Below are 23148 nucleotides of genomic sequence, written 5' to 3'. Positions count from 1 at the left end.
CCCAGAGGTTTCTTAGGCTGTCTTCATTTCTTTTCATTCTTTTTTCTTTATTCTGTTCTGCAGAAGTGAATTCCATCATTCTGTCTTCCAGGTCACTTATCCGTTCTTCTGCCTCTGTTATTCTGCTATTGAATCCTTCTAGTGTAGTTTTCATTTCAGTTATTGTATTGTTCATCTCTGTTTGTTTGTTCTTTAATTCTTCTAGGTCTTTGTTAAACATTTCTTGCATCTTCTCCATCTTTGCCTCCATTCTTTTTCTAAGGTCCTGGATCATCTTCTCTATCATTATTCTGAATTCTTTTTCTGGAAGGTTGCCTATCTCCATTTCATTTAGTTGTTTTTCTGGGGTTTTATCTTGTTCCTTCATCTGGTACATACTCCTCTGCCTTTTTATCTTCTCTATCTTTCTGTGAATGTGGTTTTTGTTCCACAGGCTGCAGGATTGTAGTTCTTGCTTCTGCTGTCTGCCCTCTGGTGGATGAGGCTATCTAAGAGGCTTGTGCAAGTTTTCTGATGGGAGGGACTGGTGGTGGGTAGAGCTGGCTATTGCTTTGGTGGGCAGAGCTCAGTAAAACTTTAATCCGATCTCTGCTGATGGGTGGGGCTGGGTTCCCTCCCTGTTGGTTGTTTGACCTGAGGTGACCCAACACTGGAGCCTACCCGGGCTCTTTGGTGGGGCTAATGGCGGACTCTGGGAGGGCTCACGCCAAGGAGTACTTCCCAGAATTTCTGATGCCAGTGTCCTTGTCCTCACGGTGAGACAGAGCCACCCCCCGCCTGTGCAGGAGACCCTGCAACACCAGCAGGTAGGTCTGGTTCAGTCTCCTATGGTGTCACTGCTCCTTCCCCTGGGTCCCGACTACTTTGTGTGTGTCCTCCAAGAGTGGAGTCTCTGTTTCCCCCAGTCCTGTTAAAGTCCTGTAGTCAAATCCTGCTAGCCTTCAAAGTCTGATTCTCTAGGAATTCCACCTCCCGTTGACAGACCCCCAGGTTCTGAAGCCTGACGTGGGGCTCAGAACCTTCACTCCAGTGGGTGGACTTCTGTGGTATAAGTGTTCTCCAGTTTGTGCATCACCCACCCAGCAGTTATGGAATTTGATTTTATTGTGATTGTGCCCCTCCTACCGTCTCATTGTGGCTTCTCCTTTGTCTTTGGATGTGGGGTATATTTTTAGGTGAGTTTCAGTGTCTTCCTGTTGATGACTGTCCAGCAGTTAGTTGTGATTCTGGTGCTCCTGCAAGAGGGAGTGAGAACTCGTCCTTCTACTCTGCCATCTTGAACCAATCTCGAATATACTTTTTATTAATTGAAGTATAGTTGATTAGTTTGTTAGTTGGCTATTTTCAGGTGTACAGCACAGTGGTACAGTCACACACACATGCACACACACATACACACACACACACATACACACACACATATATTCCTTTTCAGAGTCTTTTCCATTATAGGTTATTATATAATATTGAGTTTAGCTCCCTGTGCTATACGGTAGGTCCTTGTTGGTTATCTGTTTTCTACATAGTAGTGTGTATATGTTAATCCAAAGCTCCTTATTTATACCTCCCCCCACCCGCCTTTCCCTTTTGGTAACTATAATTTTGTTTTCTGTGTCTGTGAGTTTCTTTCTGTTTTGTAACTAATTCATTGTATCATTTTTTTTTTTTACATCAATATAGGTTTAAGTTTTCTGGTTGGGTAATATAAATTGAAGTAGAGCTGACTTCCTTTTTAGGGGAGATCGGAAATATGGGGATGGTAGAATACAATGAAGAGAAGTACTTGGATAACTATGCGTGGTTGTCCTTTGGAATCTGATGGTGGTGGGATTTTTTCCCCCCAGGAGTATGTTTTGGAGAAATACTTGTAGTAGAAAACATGGGCAAGAAAAGCCTGAAAAAGTGATTTTCCTGAGAGATTTTTGAGATTCTGGGTGTGAGCAGTATTGTTTTAGGGCCAGAAGAGTCTTTTCAAAATTCATCTCTAGTTATGTCATCTCCTAATTGAAAACCTCATTGCTTTCTTTTTTTAACTTTATTTTTTAAATTTAAATTTATTTATTTATTTTAATATTGGCTGCGTTGGGTCCTCGTTGCTGCGCACGGCCTTTGTTTTAGTTACAGCGACGGGGGGCTACTCTTGTTGCGGTGCACGGGCTTCTCATTGCAATGGCTTCTCTTGTTGTGGAGCCCGGGCTCTAGGCGCACGGGCTTCAGTAGTTGTGGCTTGCGGGCTCTAGAGTGCAGGCTCAGTAGTTGTGGCACACGGGCTTAGTTGCTCCACGGCATGTGGGATCTTCCCGGACCAGGGCTCAAACTCGTGTCCCCTGCATTGGCAGGCGGATTCTTAACCACTGTGCAGCCAGGGAAGCCTGAAAACCTCATTGCTTTTTGATAGATAAAATTCCTCAACTGACGTATGGCCCTACGTGATCTTGTCACTTTGTACCAAGAATGTCTTGGTTTCTCACCTCCAGCCCCAGTGGTCTTATTTCTTACTGTGGTCTTATTTCTTATTCCTCTGCCTCACATATTCTTCACTCTCCTCTTTGCCTCTCTACCTTTTAGCTTTTGTCTGCTCTTCAGATCCCAGCTCAAGCAACACTTCTGAAAATTCTCTCCCCACCTCTGATTGGCTCAAATCCCTTATTTTAAGCTCTCTATACACTATGTGCTTCACCTTCATAGCTCTTGTGATGGTAGAAGTTTTATATTAATTTGTTGCTTATTTGATACATGTCTCCCTAACTAGATTATAAGCACAGTTGAGGACAGGAACTGTGTTTGTTTTTACGTACATCATCCCAGGACCTAGTGTGGTTCTTGGCACATAATAGACCCTCAATAAATATTGTTGAATATATGTGAATGAGTGCATAAGTGAATGAAGTCATAGTTTCTGCTCTCAAGGAAGTCCCAGGCCAGTGGGAAGATAGCAGCTGCAATCCAAAATGAGAAGTATGTTCTATTAGAGATATCAGTACAGTTTTTCAAAGGGGGAGGTACTAATTAATGAAATCCCAAAGCCTAGAAACCATCACTTTAGGTCCTGAGGAATTTTGAAGGGGAGAGAGAGAGAGAGAGAAAGCAATATGATCATATACATACTTTGGAAAATTTTCTCTGGCCACAGTGTGGAAGATGGATTGTACCCAGACTAAGCCAAGAGGCAGCGGTATACGTAAGAGATTATTTCAATAGTCCTGATGAGACTTGAGGACCTGAATTTAGTTGGAAGTGTTAGGGAAGAAAGAATAGATGAGAAGTGAAAGATATATGTTAAAATGGTGGAATCTATCAGAGTTAATGTCAGGTTTGATATAGGTGAAGGAGAGAATTTTGGTGACTGGGTGATGCCATTAATCAGAGTTGGGACTATAGGAAGTGGAACTATTTTGGGATAAAGGGATTGAGTTATATTGGGGGCATATGATTCTGTAAAGTACCATAGTATTGTAGCTTTTTTTTTTTTTTTTAATGCCTAAAGCTGTTAGGACTTGTTGAAACATTGTCTCCTCCTTATTTCTGAATACCACATTTTTCTGGTTTTCCTCCTACCTTACTGGGCACTACTCAGTTTTCAATGCTGGCTACCTCCATCCGACTTCCAAATGCTGCTGAATCCCAGGAATTTGTCCTGGGTTCTTTTGGTTCTCTGCTTTACTTTTTCTCTCAGTGATTTCATCCAGTCTTACTTCTTTAAATACCTTTTGTACACTGATGGCCTCTCCGCAGCTTCCCTCTTGAAGTCTCCAGAGTAATACACCTAACTGCTTACTGGACATTCCTACCTAAATGTCTAAGACACATCTGAAATATAACGAGTCCAACAGTGGAACTATTGATTCTCTTTCTTCCTAAATCTGTTTTTCCCAATCTTCCTCATGATGGTAAAATAAATCTGCTCAGCTGCTCTAGTGAAAAAAACTAGGAGTCAAGGCATCTGTGTCTAAGGTATGAATGAGTTTAATACCTTTAGCTACATCTCAGAGGCTAAATGTCCCCAGAGTTATTGCACAGAAAAGACATCATTAGAAAGCCCTTCTTGGGCTTCCCTGGGCTCAATGGTTAGGAATCCGCCTGCCAATGCAGGGGACACGGTTCGAGCCCTGGTCCAGGAAGATCCCACATGCCACCGAGTAACTAAGCCTGTGCACCACAACTACTGAGTCTGCACTCTAGAGCCCGCAAGCCACAACTACTGAGCCCGCGTGCCACGACTACTGAAACCCACGCCCTTAGAGCCCGTGCTACACAACAAGAGAAGCCACTGCAATGAGGAGCCCGCGAACTGCAACGAAGAGTAGCCCCCGCTCACTGTAACTAGAGAAAGCCCGCGTGCAGCAACGAAGACCCAACGCAGCCAAAAATAAATAAATAAATTTTAGAAAAAAGGAAAGAAAGCCCTTCTTTACATTGGAATTAAAGAGGAATTTTCTCATCTTTTCTTGCATCTGCATAGTTTCATTTTATCTTAGAGTTAATCTTTGATCAAATCGAAGTTAGAGTTGTCCTTATGTATGCTGTAAGAAATGAACCTAATTTTATTGCAGTGTTGTTTGTAATTGCAAAATATTGGAAATTACATGTAATGTTCGAATGTAGGAGACTGATTGAACAAACTGTGGTGCAGTCACACATACAGACAGATACCTGGCTATCAGCCTTGATTTCTTTCCTTCCCATCTCCCCTTGTCCTCACATTTATCAAGTGCTGTTGCTTCTCCCTACAACCCCATCTCACCATCCCCTTTCTACTACTCTTGCCCAAGTCACCATCATTTCTTGCGTAGTCTGCCTAGTACCATTCTTGACCCCTTTAAGTAATTCTCTACACAGCTGCTAATGTGTTTTTTTTTTAAACCTAAGTCAGACCATGTCACAAACCTATTTTAAAAACTCCAATGGCTTCCTGTAAAACTTAATATGAAAATCTAAACTCTTGACCTTGGCCTGCTTATCTGGCCAGCTTTTCCGCTTTGTCTCTACTTCTCTCCCCCTTGCTCACAAGTTCTGCCACAGCTCTTTTCTGCCTCAGAGCCTTTGCTGCTCCAGCCTTTGCCTGCAAGACTCTTCTCCATGGCTCTTTCTTTCTACTGGTCGAGTCTTAATTCAAAATCCTCTTTAAAGCGGTGTTCTCTGGCCTCACAGCTGAACGTTTTGTCTCCCATCTTTCCCCTAGTCACTCTATACATTTCCTTGTTTTAATTTCTGCATAATGTTTATCAGTATGAGAAGAATTCCCTCTCTTCCTTCCTTCCCTCCCTCCCTCCCTCCCTTCCTTCCTCCCTCCCTCTCACTCTCCATTCCTCCTTTCTTTGTCCTCCTTCATTTATTTTTCTTACCCTCCAGATTGTAGGCTTCATCAGAGAAGGAATTTTATTCTTTTTGTTAACTTCTATATCCCCAGTGTCTGGAAGTGTCCTACAGTACTGGCACATCATATAAATACTCTGTAACTATGAATATACCTGGTATCTATTTAAGCTATGAATCTATAGATCTGTGATACTGAATGAGATGATCAAGTTACTTTTCATAATAACACAATCATTAAACACTGTGTTAACAGTGCTCAAATATATATTATTTGAAAAGGAACAGATATTTTCCCCAAAGAATGGGGAAGGAAAAGAATAATAACACATGCTTCATGCTGCTGTTTTGCACGACCTTGTTTTTCTTTTTAGGCAGATTGGAGTAACAGAGTGGTGTGTGGGTAAAGTCCTAGAAAGCAACAGGAGTAGCAAGAAAGAGATGGAGTTACAGACTAAATAAATGAAGAAAAAATAATGGGATGGGTGTAGTTTAGCAAAAATTTAATCAGTACAAATCACATGCCAGTACTCAACTTGATTTTCTGGACTAATGGAAGGGAAAAGAAGTATGAATGAAACTAAAGCAAGAGGGTAATTTAGAAAAATTATATTTGATTTTAGAATTCAGCCAGAGGAACATGAACCACAGACGTTCATCACCCTTCCCAGGACCAAGTTCATTTTCAGCAGTCCAGGTGGGATGACCAGAAATGAAGTGAGTAGAACAAAGGCTACCCTGGTATTGCCCTGCTCAGTCTCTACAGCCTTCTTTAAACATTCTGCTCTGTATTTTAAATTAAAAGAGCTTCTCATAAAAGTAAATTACATACTGAAACTTTTCTCCAGAATAGATAAGTTCTCATTCGTATGGGAACTATGTTCCCATAGTTTTGCCTTCCTATCTATTTCCTATCTTCCAAACCTAAGCATGTCTTATCCATCCTTATAGACTCAGCCCAAGTTCCAGCTTCTGTGAAGATCTGCCCAAAGTTTGAATCCAAATGAATTTTTCTTACTAAAACTTCTGTGACACGCATGTTTTATTGCTTAGTTATTATTCCACGAACATGTATCTTGCCTCTTTAATTGGGCTATAAGCTCCTAGATGTTATGGAATATGTATATCATTTATTTTCTTGGAGCTTCACTCCCAGCCCACTTCTGGGCTAATGGAAGGTATTAAAGTGAATAAAAACAGTTTATTTGGGCCCTATTAACATATATTTGCTCAAAGTAGAACCTACCTGAACGCTCTGGGATGAATCTGTTATTTTTTCCATATAAATCATTAATGACATTTTGCTTTTTATTTCTGACATTAATTTAAAAGGCACTGGGAAAATTATTTTTGATTTGCACATGAAATAATTTACTGCTTTTCTGAATGAAAGCATGAATCATTTTTGTTATGAACAATTCAGGATAAATATTATATTTCTAGATAAAAGTGTTCAAAATAGGATTTTAGTGATACATATTTAAAAACAAACAAAAAAATCTTCTTGAAATTTGCCTTTGTAGTAAATTCAGTCATTCAAATTGTTTTCTCTCAAGACCCAAAAATTTTAGAGCATTGCCAGCTTTGAGTTTATCCTGAAAAAGAAAAGATTTTATTTTAAAGCATTATTTAATGGTTGTTTTAACGTACTTATTAAGTGTCTTCATCAGGTTTTTAAAAACTCAGTTCCCCAGTGTGAGAGAAAAATATTAGCAGGTTAAACAGTGAATCTCTTGACCCCTGTTTCACCCCACTGTTTTTCAAATTATATTCATATATTTGTTTTGAACAGTCTTTTAAAAGCAAAAATATAAATGGTGTGTGGTATATTTGTGCTTTTATTATTTTCCCTACTTCTCAAATATGTTGGCAATCATAGACAAAAAATGGATTTTTTTGAATTTTGAAACATGTAAATATGTATTTATAAGTAACATATAAAATGTATATTTGTTTTATGCTTATTTTTATAATAACAGTTCCTAGTGAAAGATTTCTGCAAATACTTTTTATACAAAATAATAGAATGATAAGTTTAAATATATTAGAAACAGAATTACGATATGACCCAACAATTCTACTCCTAGTTATATAGCCAAAAGAATTAAAAACAGGGACTCAGATACTTGTATGTGAATGTTCATAGCAGCACGATTCACAGCAGCCAAAAGGTGGAAACAACCTAAGCATACATCAACAGATGAATAGATTTTTAAATGTGGTATATACATAAATGTAATATTCAGGCCCCAAAAGGAATGAAGTTCTTTTTTTTCTTCCAGTTTTATTGAGATATAATTGATATAGAACACTGTATAAGTTTAAGGTGTACGACATAATGATTTGACTTATGTACATCATGAAATGATCACAATAAGTTTAGTGAACATCCATCATCTCATATAGATACATTAAAGAAATAGAAAAAAAGTATTTTTTTCCTTGGGATGAGAACTCTTAGGATTTAGTTTCTTAATAACTTTCATATATAACATATAGCAGCATTAATTATATTTATCATGATGTACATTACAACCCTAGTACTTATTTATCTTGTAACTGGAAGTTTGTACCTTTTAACTGCCTTCAGTTCCCCCTTTTTCCTCTATTTGAAATCTAAGTTTGAAACTTGGCTGTGGGAGGAGGGGAGGAGAATTACAACAGGGAAAACCCTCTTAGGAAAATGACTTTCTTTTTACAGGACCCTCCAGTGAGTTTTAGGTCTGTAAGATAAGAGAGTTGGAAAGAGTGCCCAGAAGTCGTCTAGCCACCTACCACCTTCTCGGTATATGTGTTGTCTTTCACATGGCCCTGAATAAAAAGTAAGCTCTTTTGGAGCAAGAAAAGTGATACAGATGAAGAGTCTCAGAAAATTGTACAAGTATGTACATTTATAAATTTCACATGAGAAGAAGACTGCCAAGTTTTTTTTCACTCTCTCCCCAGCTGTAGGTTAGATCATCTCCACAGAAAGAACTCCTGTGATTTGAGGGGTAATTTTGTGATACCCTAATTGATATATATCCCGCTTGCAAAAGGCAGGTATGTAATTGAGGGTGGAAGGAAACATGTATGGTGTCGTGTAACATCCGTACCATTAGTGTGTATCTATATATCATGACCACTTCAGGGTTCTCACACAGCCTTGTAGAGTGGGTAATTTGAGGCAGGGACCTCTTACTCAGGGTTCTTCCCAGATTCACACTTGGGCCATCCTCCTCTAAAGGAAGATTCAGAAGTGACTGTTGCTGCTGTGAGAAACTATTTGCTTTTTAAAATAGGTTGGGTGGGGCTTCCCTGGTGGTGCGGTGGTTAAGAATCCGCATGCCAATGCAGGGGACACGGGTTTGAACCCTGGTCCGGGAAGATCCCACATGCTGCAGAGCAACTAAGACTGTGTGCCACAACTACTGAGCCCACGTGCCACAACTACTGAAGCCCGTGTGCCTAGAGCCTGTGCTCCGCAACAAGAGAAGCCACTGCAATGAGAAGCCTGTGCACCACAACAAAGAGTAGCCCCTGCTCACCACAACTAGAGAAAGCCCGGACGCAGCAACGAAGACCCAAGGCAGCCAAAAATAAATAAATAAATTTATTTTAAAAAAATAGGTTGGGGGGCTTCCCTGGTGGCGCAGTGGCTGGGAATCTGCCTGCCAGTGCAGGAGATGTGGATTCGAGCCCTGGTCCGGGGAGATCCCACATGCCGCGGAGCAACTAAGCCCATGCACCACAACTACTGAGCCTGTGCTCTAGAGCCCATGAGCCACAACTACTGAGCTCGTGCGCCACAGTTACTGAGCCTGTGCCCTAGAGCCCGTGAGCCACAACAAGAGAAGCCACTGCAATGAGAAACCCGCACACCGCAACAAAGAGTAGCCCCCGCTCGCCGCCGCTAGAGAAAGCCGGCACGCAGCAACGAAGACCCAACGCAGCCAAATAAAAATAAATAAAAATAATAAAATAGGTTGGTACTGAGTATCATTTGAAGGAGATACATTTTGGTGTGTTGGATGGAAACCTGATCCTGGAGTCCGGAGATTTGGGGTTGGGTCCATGTGCTGTAATCCAGCAGTTATATCCCTTTTGGCAAATCACTCAACCCCCAAGTCTTGTTTTTCTCCTCTGCATCTACATGGTGGAATGCATTTGCCTATCTCCCAGGCTGGTTGTGCTCATCAAATGGATTTAATTATTTCATTTAAAATTTTTTAGTGAAATTTTACCTTCATGTGGCTCAAAATTCAAAAGGTATAAAAATGTACATTTCCATTCACTAGTGCTACCCAACCACTATTTTTTCTTTCCAGAGTTATCAGTTTCTTGTCCTTCTTCCAGAAATATTTTATGCATTTATATGTAGGTTTATAATTTTTTTCACAAATGGATAGTATACCATACACAAATGGAAGTATACTATATGCAGTTTTTGCACCTTGCTTAACTTAATATATCAGAAATCGATTCTTAATATTTTTTATGGCTGTATAGAATCCATTGTATGGATATGTTATTATTTATTTATTCCCCTGTAGATTGTTTTTAGTTTTATTACAGTGTTATAATGAGTAACCTTATACAGAATATCATGAATTTGTGACAATATAAAATTTTTATTCAAGATTTTCTGAAAACTTGAAAGTGATAAGCACATAAAATTAAATAACAAAAGGCATGTAATAATAATTATTATTATTCCATTAAAGTCTTAATCAGGATTCTTGAGGTAATCTGGTTTCAGTTTAATTTTGGTTAATGTTATAGGAAGTTCTTCATTTCTCAACCTTTGATATAAAAAGTAAAAAAACTTGGGCTTCCCTGGGGGCACAGTGGTTGAGAGTCAGCCTGCCGATGCAGGGGACACGGGTTCGTGCCCCGGTCCGGGAAGATCCCACATGCTGCGGAGCGGCTGGGCCCGTGAGCCATGGCCGCTGAGCCTGCGCGTGCGGAGCCTGTGCTCCGCAACGGGAGAGGCCACAGCAGTGAGAGGCCCGCGTACCGCAAACAAACAAACAAAAAAAAGTGAAAAAACTTAGTATTGCTTGCTACTTTAATAAGTATATATTTAACAATTCAAGACTTTTAGTGCCTTAAGGTGGGTAAGTGCCGAAGGAGAAACTTCCTATTTAAAGCAGTCTGAGGTCTCCCAGTCAATAACTTGCAACTAGTATATGTCAAAATGGACCCTTGGGACTTCCCTGGTGGTCTAGTGGTAAAGAATCCGCCTTACAATGCAGGGGACGCAGGTTCGATCCCTGGTCAAGGAACTAAGATCCCACATGCCATGGTGCAATTAAGCCCACGCACCACAACTGTTGAGCTCACACGCCTCAACTAGAGAGACTGCGTGCCACAAACTACAGAACCCATGTGCTCTGGAACCTTTGTGCCACAACTGCAGAGCCCACACGCCCTGGAGCCTGCGTGCCACAACTAGAGAAGAGCCCTGTACACCTCAAGGAAGAGCTCGTGTGCTGCAATGAAAGGTCCCGTATGCCTCAGTGAAGATCCTTAGTGCCACAACTAAGATCCTATGCAGCCTAAAATAAATAATGAATAAATCTAAAAAAAAGGAAAAGGACCCTTTTTGGCATCTGTTCATGTACTTCAAGCCTACTGAGAAGATGTGATGAGCTAATACATCCTTAAAAATTAAAGCAGAGGGCTTCCCTGGTGGCGCAGTGGTTGAGAGTCCGCCTGCTGATGCAGGGGACGTGGGTTCGTGTCCCGCTCCGGGAGGATCCCACATGCCGCGGAGCGGCTGGGCCCGTGAGCCATGGGTGCTGAGCCTGCACGTCCGGAGCCTGTGCTCCGCAATGGGAGAGGCCACAACAGTGAGAGGCCCACGTACCGCAAAAAAAAAAAAAAAAAAAAATTAAAGCAGAGAATTAGAGAAATTTTGGATTCTAGTTTAGAAGAAAGCCAAGACTTATACAAAAGGACTATGACTAAAACATTTGTAAGATTTGTTAAGAATTTATATATCCCCATGTTTTCATTTCTGGCCATCCCTGTCCCCTGGTAGTGATTGTCAGTGAAGTCTTAGGAAGAACTTGTTTTGTTGGGGGTGGGTGTGGGATGGGAAGGGGATGGCAAAAGAGAGGAAATCTGGGGACACTGAGTCTCATTTTAACCTCATTTTCGTTCAGGAGCCTCAGGGGCAGAATGGCAGTGGCAGCATTAAGGCACATTTAGCCACTCTAAAAGTCAAATGCTAAAAGAAAAAAAATAAATCCAGTTACTTGAGGGTTCTGGATCCTTGAGTTCTGTTAATCAAGACTTTAGTCTCAATATCCAAATAACTAGGATCATTACAACTTTTGAGACTGGTAGATTTGTAACAGAAACATTAAAGTAAAAATTTAGACATTTCTCTCATTCATCTAATGTGGAAATCTAAATATATTATTATAATGTGCTTCTTTACCATTTTCTTTCTTGGCTTTATGAATTTAGTTGTACTAGATTGACTTTCAGCATTTTAACTTTCCTTTGCCCTTTAATAGGTCAGCTCTTTCTGGAGATCAAGTAACAGTTCTAGGAATATTAAGCGTAATGATTTCTCTGTTCTTTGCTATCACATAGCAAAGTGCTCTGAAACCAAACACAATTAGAGCAGGAAAATTCAGGAAGAAGATCATGAAGTAAAAGGCACATACCTTTGTTTCTGCATCAAATTCTTCCATGGATTCTATCAGTTTCCCAGGTTCCAGCTCACCTAGTGGAAAGGGGTAATCGGTTCCCAAAATGACTTTATCCTGAAAAAAGAAAAAACACTTTTATCTCTAATTTTGTAGAACATCAAAGAACCTCTTTTAAACTTAATTATATTTACATATTACAAGCACTCCTATGGTAAAATAACAAATTTCTTCCTGATTAATAGAAACAAACTGATCTAAAATTTTTAAGATTTAATGGCTTCAAAACTTATTCTGACATTTTCTCCAGCAGGTGCCGCTATTAGGTCTCTTAAAGCTGCAAATCAACCCCCATCTTCCCTTGTTTTTTTTAAGTAACTGATATGCAGAATACTCAAATATAAGAAGCAGGCATTTATTTAATAAAACATGCTGATGTCTTCAGATGAAATTAAGGATTCTATATTTCTTAAAATGATGCATTGCAGTTGACCCACACAATTTTTGAAAATATACTGGAGTTTAAAAGGAAAACATAAAAAAAAAAACAACTGGATGAAAAGAAAAGAAAGAAACAAAAACCAACCAACCCCCGCAAACAATTACCATCTCTATAAACTAGATTGTTGTTTGCTTTTTAATGATGTAGCTTTGAATCTCTATTTGACACTTTGTACAATAAAGCACACAGGCTTGTCTGTCTACAAATAAGTAAAGCACTATGTCAAGCAATGTGCTAAAATCTAGATTGCTCTGGTCAACAAAACAGAAATGGGGATAGAGAAAGGTCAAGATGGCAGAGTAGGAAGATCCTGAGCTCACGTCCTGTCACACCTAAATTACAGCTACTTACAGGCCAACTATCTCTGAGAATGACCTAATGGCTAGCAGAAAAGATTTTTTCCATAACTAAAGATATAAAGAAAGAACCACAACTTGACAGGTAGGGGGGTGGAGACATGGACTGTCAAAGACCCACATTCCTGGCATGGTGACCCATAAGCAGGAGGAAAATCACAACTGTGGAGGTCCTCCCTGAGGATCAAGGGGTCCAAGTCCCACACTGAGTTCACCAGCCTGGTGGTCCTGCACTGGGAAGACAAGCACCCAAAATATCTGGCTTTGAAAACCCGTGGGTGTTATGTTTAGGAGAGCTAGAGGCTGGAAACAGACTCCATCCTTAAAAGGCAGGTGCAAAACCTCACTTGCTCCAAGTCCCAGTGCAGAAGCAGCCAAAAAAAAAACAACTTTGTATGGTGACAGATGGTTACTAGACTTTTTGTGGTGATTCATTTGTAATGTATAGAAATATATCGAATCACTATGTTGTATACCTGAAATGAATATAACATTGTAAATCAACTATAATTTTTTAAAAGTACAATGAATAAGAATATATATTTTTGTAATGGAATAGTATACAGTGATAAATGAACAAATTTTGGGGAAAAAAATAGAAATGTTCCCTCTCCTTAGGAAACTCATAATCTAGTAAGAGAGACATTAAATCAATAATCAATAATAAATCCAGCTATCAAAATAAGAACATATTTTCAACCAGAAATTTTACTTCTAGAAAGTATCCCACCCATATGCATGTAATGGAAATACATCAAGGAAGTTAATTGCAACACTACTGTAGCAGCAAAAGACTATCAAACTAAATTATAGCATATCCAAAAATAAAAAGGAATGAAGGATATTTGCATATGCTGTAATGAAATAATCACCAAGTTATAAAGAGGAATGATCTTGTACAGCAGAAACTAAAGCAACATTGTAAATCAACTGTACTCCAATAAAAAATTGATTAATAAGAAAAAAAGACATGATCTTGTAATTGAGAAAATACAATGTAATAACTGTCATGGAATTTACTAAAGTTAATTCAAATAGCATATGATATCACTTATATGTGGAATCTAAAAAAATGGTACAAATGAACCTATTTACAAAACAGAAATTGAGTCACAGATGTAGAAAACAAACTTATGGTTATCAAGGGGGAAAGAAGGGGAAGGGATAAACAGGGAGATTGGGATTGACATATACATACTACTATATATAAAATAATAAGAACCTACTGTGTAGCGCAGGGAACTCTATTCAATACTCTGTAATGGCCTATATGGGAATAGAATCTAAAAAGAATGGATATATGTATATGTATAACTGACTTACTTTGCTGTACAGCAGAAAGTAACACGACATTGTAAATCAACTATACTTCAATTAAAAAATTAATTAATTAAAAAAAGAGGAATGATCTTGAAGTTATATCGTGAAGGGGGGAAAACAAAGTCTAGGACAGTGTATCTGCTATGCTCATACTTCTGTTTCTACTAAGGGACCTACAGACACACAAATATATGTTTGTATGTATAAAGTCTATTTCACGAATGGTAGCCAAGAAACAAGTAACATTAGTTGTCTCCACAAATGAAGACTAGGATTCAGGGGTGTAGGAGATCCCCCCTCTTCTTCTTTTGAGATATAATTCACATACCATAAAATTCACCCTTTAAAAGTGTACAGTTCAGTGGGTTTTCATATATTCATGAATTTCTATAATCATTCCCACTAATTCCAGAACATTTTTATCACCCCAAAGTAAACCCCGTACTAATTAGCAGGCACTCCTTGTTACTTCCTTCCAGCCCCTGGAAAACACTAATTTACCTTCTGTAAAGGAGGTCCATGGAATTGCCTCTTCTGACATTTCATATGAATGGAATCAAACAGTATGTTGCCTTCTTTTCTCTCAGTATATTGTTTTCAAGGTTTATCCATGTTGTAGGCTGAATCAATACTTCATTCCTTTCTGGGCCAAATAATATTCCATTGTATAGATATATCACGTTGTTGTTTATTCATTCATCAGATGATGGACATGTGGGTTGTTTCTACTTTTTGGGTGTGATGATATTGTTTCTCTGAACAATTGTGTACAGAGAAGTTTTTATATGAACACGTTTTCACTTCTCCTGGGTATATACCTAGGAGTGGAGTTGCTGAATCATATGGTAAGTCCATGTTTAACATTTTGAGAAACTATTTTTCACAGTGGCTGTAGCATTCTACATTCCCAACAGCAATGTATGAGGGTCCCAATTTCTCCAAATCCTCACCAACACTTGTCATTATTCATCTTTTTGATGATGGCTATCATGGTGGGTGCAAAGTGGTATCTCACTGTGATTTTGATTTGCATTTCTGTAATGACTAATTACATTGAACATCTTTCCATGTGCTTATTGGCCATTTGTATGTCTTTGGAGAAATATCTATTTATATCCTTTGTGTCTATTCAAGCCCACGTGTTTCCTTTTTATTGTTGAGTTGTAAGAGTTCTGTATATTTTCTGAATACTAGAGACTTATCAGGTGTATGATTTACAACTATTTTCTTCATTCGGTGGGCTATCTTTTCACTTCACTGGTATCTTTTGAAGCATAAATTTTTAAATTTTGATGAGTTTAATCTATTTTTTTTAGTTGCTTGTGGTTTTGGTGTCATATGCAAGAAATTATTGCCTAAAAGGTCACGAAGATTTACAACTATGTTTTCTTCTAAGAGTTTGAAGTTTAAGCTTCTCCCTTTAGGTCTTTGGTCCATTTTGAGTTAACTTTTGTGTATTTTGAGTGTAAAGAAGAGCTCCAACGTTATTATTATTATTTTTTTGTATGTGGATATTCAGTTATCCCACTATAATACATTGAAGAGATTATTCTTTCTTCATTGAATTGTATTGGTACCTTTGTTCAAAATAAGTTATCTTTATGTCTGTCCTTGAGCCACTACACGGTTTTGATTACTGTATGTATCTGTGTAGAAAATTTTGAAATTGGGACTGTGAGTCCTCCAATTTTGTTCTTCTTTTTCAAAATCATTTTGGCCATTCTGGGTCCCTTGCATTTCCATATGAATTTTAGGATCAGCTTGTCAATTCCTGCAAAAATAAAAAAACAAACAAGAAAACCCTGGATTTTTGATAGGGATTGCATTGAATCTGTAGATCAATGTGAGAAGTATTGCCATTTAACAATATTAAATTTTCCAACCAATGAACATGGTATGTCTTTTATTTATTTAGGTCTTCTTTAATTTTCTTCAACAATGTTTTGTAATTTAGTGTCCAAATCTTACACTTTAGTTGAATTTACTCCCAAGTATTTTATTCTTCTTGATGCCATCGTAAATGGAATTGTCTCCTCAATTTCATTTATGGATTATTCAATGCTAGTATATAGAAATACAGGTAATTTTTGTATATTTATCTTGTATGTGTTGTATATATTTTGTATATTTATCCTACAACCTTAGTGAATCTGTTTATTAGCCCTGATGGTTTATTTGTGGATTCTCTAGGATTTTGTGTATACAGGGTCATGTCATCTGCAAATAATTTTGCTTCTTCCTTTCCAATTTTTATGCCTTTTATTTATTTTTCTTGCTTAATTTCCCTGGCTACAATCTCCAGTACAATGCTGAATATAAGTGGTAAGAGTAGAACCTTTCAGTCTTTACCATTAGGCACGATATTAGTTGTGGGTTTTTCATAGATGTTCTTTATCAGGTTGAGGAAGTTCCTTTATACTCCTTTTTGAGTGTTTTCATCATGAAAGACTATCAGTTTGTCAAGTGCTTTTCCTGCATTTATTGAGATGATCATGTAGTTTTTGTCCTTTATTAATATGGTGTATTGACTGATTTTTGTGTGTTGAAACAGTCTTCATCTGTGGGATAAATCTCAATTGATCATGGTGTATAATTCTTATTATGTGTTGCTAGATTCAGTTTAATAAATATTGTTGAGGAAATTCACATCTGTATTCATAAGGGATATTGGTGTGTAGTTTTCTTGTGATTTATTTTTCTGGTTTTGGAGTATGCTGGCCTCATAGAATAAACTCAGAAGTGTTGCTTTCTTTTGTACTTTTTTGAAGAGTTTGTGAAGGATTGGTTGTAATTCTTTTTTTTAAATTTGATACAATTCAGCAGTAAAGCCATCTAGTCCTGGGCTTTTCTTTGTGGAAGTTTTAAAATCACTGATTCAATCTCTTTACTTATTATAGGTTTATTCAGATTTTCTATTTCTTCTTGAGTCAGTTTCTGTAGTCTTTCTAGGAATTTCTTCATTTCATTTAGGTTATCAAATTTGTTAGCACACAGTTGTTTATATTTTTTCTTATAATTCTTTTTATTTCTGTAAGTTTTCTAATAATACCCTCCTCTTTCATTTCTAATTTTAACAATTGAATCTTCTCTCTTTATTTCTTGGTCAGTCTAGTTAAAGGTTTGCTAATTTTGTTGATCTTCTCAAAGACCCAAGTTTTGATTTTATTGATTTTCTTATTGTTTTTCTATTCTCTGTTTCTTTTATAACTGCTTTAGTATCTGCTATTTCCTTTCTTATGCTTGTTTTGGGTTTAGCTTACTCTTCTTTTTCTAGTTTCTTAAGGTGGACATATAGGCTATTGATTTGAGATCTTTCTTCTTTTTCAATATAGGCATTTTAGAGCTATAAATTTCCTACTAAGCCCTGCTTTAGCTGCATTTCATGAGTTTTGGAAAGTTTTGTTTTATATTATATTTGTATTAAATATTCTCTAATTTCTGTTGTGATTTCTTCTCTGTCTAGTGTCATTTCATTTCAGTCTGAAGGACATCCTCTAGCATTTCTTGTATGGCAAGTCTACTAGCATTGAATTCTCTTGGCTTTTGTTTATTTGAGAATATCTTCGTTTCTCCTCATTCTTGGAGGATAGTTTGGCTGGATATAGAGTTTTTTGTTTGTTTGTTTGTTTTTATAAATTTATTTATTTATTTTTGGCTGCATTGGGTCTTCGTTGCTGTGTATGGGCTTTCTCTAGTTGCAGTGAGCGGGGGCTACTCTTTGTTGCATTGCGCGGGCTTCTCACTGCGGTGGCTTCTCTTGTTGTGGAGCATGGGCTCTAGGCGCACGGGCTTCAGTAGTTGTGGCTCGCGGGCTCTAGAGCTCAGGCTCAGTAGTTGTGGTGCAGGGGCTTAGTTGCTCCGCGGCATGTGGGATCTTCCCGGACCAGGGCTCGAACCTGTGTCCCCTGCATTGGCAGGCGGATTCTTAACCACTGTGCCACCAGGGAAGCCCTGGATATAGAGGTTTTGATGTACAGGTTTTTGTGTGTGCATGAGCTTTAAACATGTCTTCTACTGCCTACTGGCCTCCATAGTTTTTGCTGAGGGCTAAGGCTAGAGCCATAGGGAACATCAACACTGGGGGTGGAGTGCTTGCAGGAATGCAAGACAGAGGGAGAATGTCCACAGGCAGGGAGAGCTAGTGAGACAGAGAAGGAGAGACAGAAAAAATGTGGTATTAGAAAAAAATGCAATGAGATATTTGAAGGAGAAAGTGTTTAATAAGTAATGCTTTAGAAGAGGATGAAAAAGATAAGGACTAAAGAGTCTCTGTTGGATTTGGCAGCCTTATTAAGTGCACTTTCAGTGGAGTGATGGAGAGAAAAACAGATGCACAGGATGAAAAAGTAGATGAATGGTGAAAAAAAATGTTAAGTGTTGTCTACACATATCTCTTAGCTTGGGTTTTTCTCATCTTTGATTATCACTCTATTTGTGCCGCTTGGGCAGTCTCATCCATAAACAAAGATCTAGCTCCTAAGCCTCAAGTCCTGGGTATATGGCTGCCTGCTGGACACTTCTACTTGGCTGCCTTACAGGCAGTTAAAACGCAGCATGTTATCTAATGTTGAAGTCCTCATCTTCATATTTATGCAACATCATGTTCATTCTCATTCTCTTGTTCTCACTTTTGCATTCTCTTACTCTCCTCCCTCACCCCCTCACATCCCATCCACTTGCTCTCTGGATATCTTTTTTTACTCCTGTTTGTCCCCTGGAAGCTGACCTGTCTGTACTGTACAACAGGCTCCCTTGACCTCAGGTTTCTAGTTGGGTTTAACTAATGGGCAACATAGGCAGGAGATTAGAGAATGGAGGAAAGTGTTTATGCCCCAGATCCCTCCCTTTGGAGTCATCAACTTGGCTCCAACTAAAAATCTTGGCTCCTGTTAGCAGGCCCTTTTCACAGAGCACTCTCTGTCTTTTGGCCTGGAATGGTAATGGAGCTTTCCATACTGTTGTAAATAATCCATTTATTAATTTTTTCTCTAGTTTTCTCAATTCAGGTATGCCATCTTATTTTCTGCTGGAATCCTGAATGAGTCACACTGTGTTCCAGTTATACCAGAATCTTTATAGTGTTCTCACTTTACTAGGTTTATCCTCTGGTTGGAATGTCCTATCCAGCCCCAAACTCCTATTTTTAATTGATTAATTGATTAATGTGGTGGACAACTTTGACAGAATTTCAAATGATTAGACAGATAGAAATGTTGCAAGCTAATTCAGGGATCTGCCATATAACCTTTACCCAGATTCACCAATTGTTTATATTTTGCCCCCTTTATTATTTTCTCTGTACAGATATTTGTGTATCTATACAGAAACATACATTTTTCTGAACTGTATGCAAGTTGGAGACATTACGGCCCCTTACTCCTAAATAAATTAGAGTTTATTCCTAAGAAAAAAGATGTTTTCTTATATAACCATAGTACAGTTCTTAAAATCAGAAAATTTATAAGTTGCTATATATATAAAAACATTATATCAATGTTATTATATATATATATACACACACATATATATATATACACACACACATATATATAATATCACCAGTCCATACTCAAACTTTGTCAGTTATCCCAACAGTGTGCTTCATAGCTAGTTATTTTTTCCTGGTCCAAGATCCAGTTGATAATCACATTAAATTTAGTTATCACGTCTCTGAAGTTTCCTTTAATTTGGAACAGGTAATCTTTTTTTTTTTTTTTTTTGGTCACTCTTGACTTAGATATTTTTGAAAAAGACTACAGTCCAGTTATTTTACAGAATGTCTCTCTATTCTATTTTATAGAATTTTATAGAATGTCAGTTTGTGTTTTTTTTATCTTTCCTCATGATTACATACAAATTATGCATTTGGGGTAGAAATTTTACAGAAGTGATGTTGTGTCTTTTTCACTGCATCATATCAGGGGTACATGTTACCAGTTTGTCCCAGTATTGGTGATGTTTGATCATTTAGTTAAGTTGGGACCCACCAGGTTTCTTTCCTCTAAAGGCTATTTTTTCCTTCATGATTAATAAGTAATTCGTGGGGAGACACTTTAAGATCACATAAATATCTTGTTCCTTATCAAACTTTCACCCACTGGTTTTTCATTCAATAATGATTTTCTTACTCTTTTTTCTATACTAACTATAAGGAAGAGATTGTATCGTATATACATACACATTTATGTATATAATTATATATGTTCATTTGTTTATTCATATATATAGTATATTTATTTATATCATTCTAGACTTTATTCAATGGATTATAATCTATTAACTATCATTGTTTATTTTGATGACCAGATCATCTCAGATTTGATCCGTGTGAACTCCTTCAACTTGACTCCTGTGTCTTAATTTTTTTTGCGGTACACGGGCCTCTCACTGTTGTGGCCTCTCCCGTTGGGGAGCACAGGCTCCGGACGCGCAGGCTCAGTGGCCATGGCTCACGGGCCCAGCCGCTCCGCGGCATGTGGGATCTTCCCGGACCAGGGCACGAACCCGTGTCCCCTGCATTGGCAGGCTGACTCTCAACCACTGCGCCACCAGGGAAGCCCTGTCCTTGTGCTTTTTCCGCACGATTTTTTGAGTACTTCCTTACTCTCAGGCACAAAAAGTTGTTCCATCTCATTTTGTGCTTTCACTGCCCTGGAATCAGCCTTTTCTCCAAGCAACCCAGCTTCCTTGTAGTAGAAAGTATCTAGAAACCAAGATCTGGGCACTAGGTATGACAATTATTGCTGATGGGGAACTGTATGTGTGTGTGTCTCTCTTGTCTTGTTTCTGTTCTTTGATTTTGGCTCTTATCTCTATTTTTTCTTTCTTTCTGTCTGCTTACTTTTTTAGTTTACTTTTCTCCCCTTCTAGTTTCTTAAAGTGGAATCATAAATCACTGATTATACACATTTCTTCTTTTCCTAATAGAAGCATTTAAACCTATACTTTTTTTTTTTTTCTTCTTTGCGGCACGCGGGCCTCCCACCGCCGTGGCCTCCGCGGGCCTCTCACCGTTGTGGCCTCTCCTGTCGCGGAGCACAGGCTCCGGATGCACAGGCCCAGCGGCCACGGCCCACGGGCCCAGCCGCTCCGTGGCACGTGGGATCCTCCTGGACCGGGGCACGAACCCGCGCCCCCCGCATCGGCAGGCGGACCCCCAACCGCTGTGCCACCAGGGAAGCCCAAACCTATACTTTTTTATTGAGGTATAATTGACATAGCATATTATATTAGTTTCAGCTGTATAACATAATGATTTGATATTTGTATATGCTGCGAAATGATCACCACAAGTCTAGTCAACATCTGTCACCAAACATAGCTTAGCATTCTTGATAAAATACTTGAGCAATTTTTTGATAGACTTTAATGAGCTTAACAGCCCCTCCTAGGAAACCCACTCAGTTGACTATTAGTCTTGAAACTAGTCTAAGAACTTTAACCAATAATGCAAAAAGGCTAATCGTCCTTAGCTAGATAGTCATCTCCTTCTTTTTTAAAATCCAGTCTAACAATAATTGTCTAACCATTTTTCCCCATAAAATGTCTCTGCCAAGATAGAATCTTTGAATTGGGCTTTTCAGAAAGCCTCTTCGTTTGAAATAAAAGTCTGACCTATGCTTATAATCAATCAGAGAGTGGCTTTGTGTGTCAAAGGAATGAAGGCTTGAATGTACAAAAGAGGAAAGTCTGATTGTTACTAGGCCTGAAATATTAAATGTATAAATGCTCTCAATTTGAGCTGAGGACAAATGACACTTTGATTTCTACTAGAAAAAAAGGATTTTCCTAGGTTTTATGAATACATTTACATGAAATAATGTGGGGAAGTATATAATAAAATTTAGAGGAAGGCCATGATAGACTCACAACTCTATCTCTAGATTCCTGTATTCATGTACTGTATTAAAACCAAGCAAATACACCTGCTGGTAGAGGCCCTAAAGACCCAAAGTTATGCCTCCTCACATCTGTGCCAACAGCTGATCTCGTTCTGAACTGCCTGCTTGGTATTCACTGGAGGTTCATTTGTCCTTATTTCTACTCCTCTTGCTAAAAGTTGTTTACAATTCCAAAACACAACATAATTTTAAAAAGTCCCATGCTTATATTACATTTGTAAATCACATTAACATGAAATTGAAATCTAGAAAATAATTTTTCTTTCTAGTCAGGAATTCTTCCATTCCCAGTATTATGGCCTTCTCAGATATAAATACATTTTAAGTGGGGAGGGGTCTGTTCTGTTCTAATGAGAAGAAAGCAAACGATTTTAAAGCCGAAATGAAAACCACTCCTCTGCAATTCGTTCTTCCTGGTTAAGACACTTCCCTGTTCTGCCTAACTTGAGTTTGAAAGCCTATTGTAGAACACCAAACTTACAGTGTGGCAGTATTTAATTATTATTTAATAGCTACTGTTCACAACTCCTCTCCATAGGAGGTTAATTATCCACTTGTGATAATCTGGTTTGTAAATTTTTCATACCTGTTATCTATCTATATACCTTTTATTGATATCTTCTGATAAACTTTTGACCATTTCTAACTTGCTAGTGATTTCTTAAGGGAGAGGGAAGTAGGCATAAAAAACCTGGAAGTGAAGTTCTTGTTAACTGCATTTCTTGTTCAGAGAAGGGATAGTAGCAGGGAAAGGGTGGGGAGAAGAGATTCCTTAAGAGGCAAACGGTCCTATAGGATGAAGGTCACATACTCCATCACTTGATAGCAGTCCCTACTTGATAGATGCTTAATAAACACTTCTTGAGTTAAAAAAAAATTTTTTTAATAAATTTATTTTTATTTACTTATTTTTGGCTGCATTGGGTCTTTGTTGCTGCGTGCGGGCTTTCTCTAGCTGCGGCGAGCGGGGCCTACTCTTCGTTTCGGTGCACAGGCTTCTCATTGTGGTGGCTTCTCTTGTTCTAGAGCACAGGCTCTAGGCACGCGGGCTTCAGTAGCTGTGGCACACAGGCTCAGTAGTTGGGGCTCGCAGGCTCTAGAGTGCAGGCCCAGTA

At 38.4% G+C, this 23148-nt stretch overlaps 1 protein-coding gene across 2 annotated transcripts in view; it reads right to left on the bottom strand.

Moving 5' to 3' along the window:
• Nucleotides 1-6848: 6848 nt before the first annotated feature.
• The window catches only part of ACMSD (aminocarboxymuconate semialdehyde decarboxylase), a gene marked incomplete at both ends in the record, with an annotated part of 63642 nt that continues 47342 nt past the window's right edge, over nt 6849-23148 (bottom strand). For both annotated transcript variants that reach the window (XM_079710131.1, XM_079710130.1), the window contains 2 exons: nt 6849-6911; nt 11973-12071. In XM_079710131.1, coding sequence (XP_079566257.1) covers nt 6849-6911; nt 11973-12071 — 162 coding nt within the window. The remainder of the gene's footprint in view (nt 6912-11972; nt 12072-23148) is intronic.

The sequence above is a fragment of the Hyperoodon ampullatus genome (assembly GCF_949752795.1).
Source record: "Hyperoodon ampullatus genome assembly, chromosome: 8".
Lineage (NCBI taxonomy): Eukaryota > Metazoa > Chordata > Mammalia > Artiodactyla > Ziphiidae > Hyperoodon > Hyperoodon ampullatus.
Note: the sequence above shows the minus strand (reverse complement) of the source record. Positions and strands in the feature narration are given on the sequence as shown.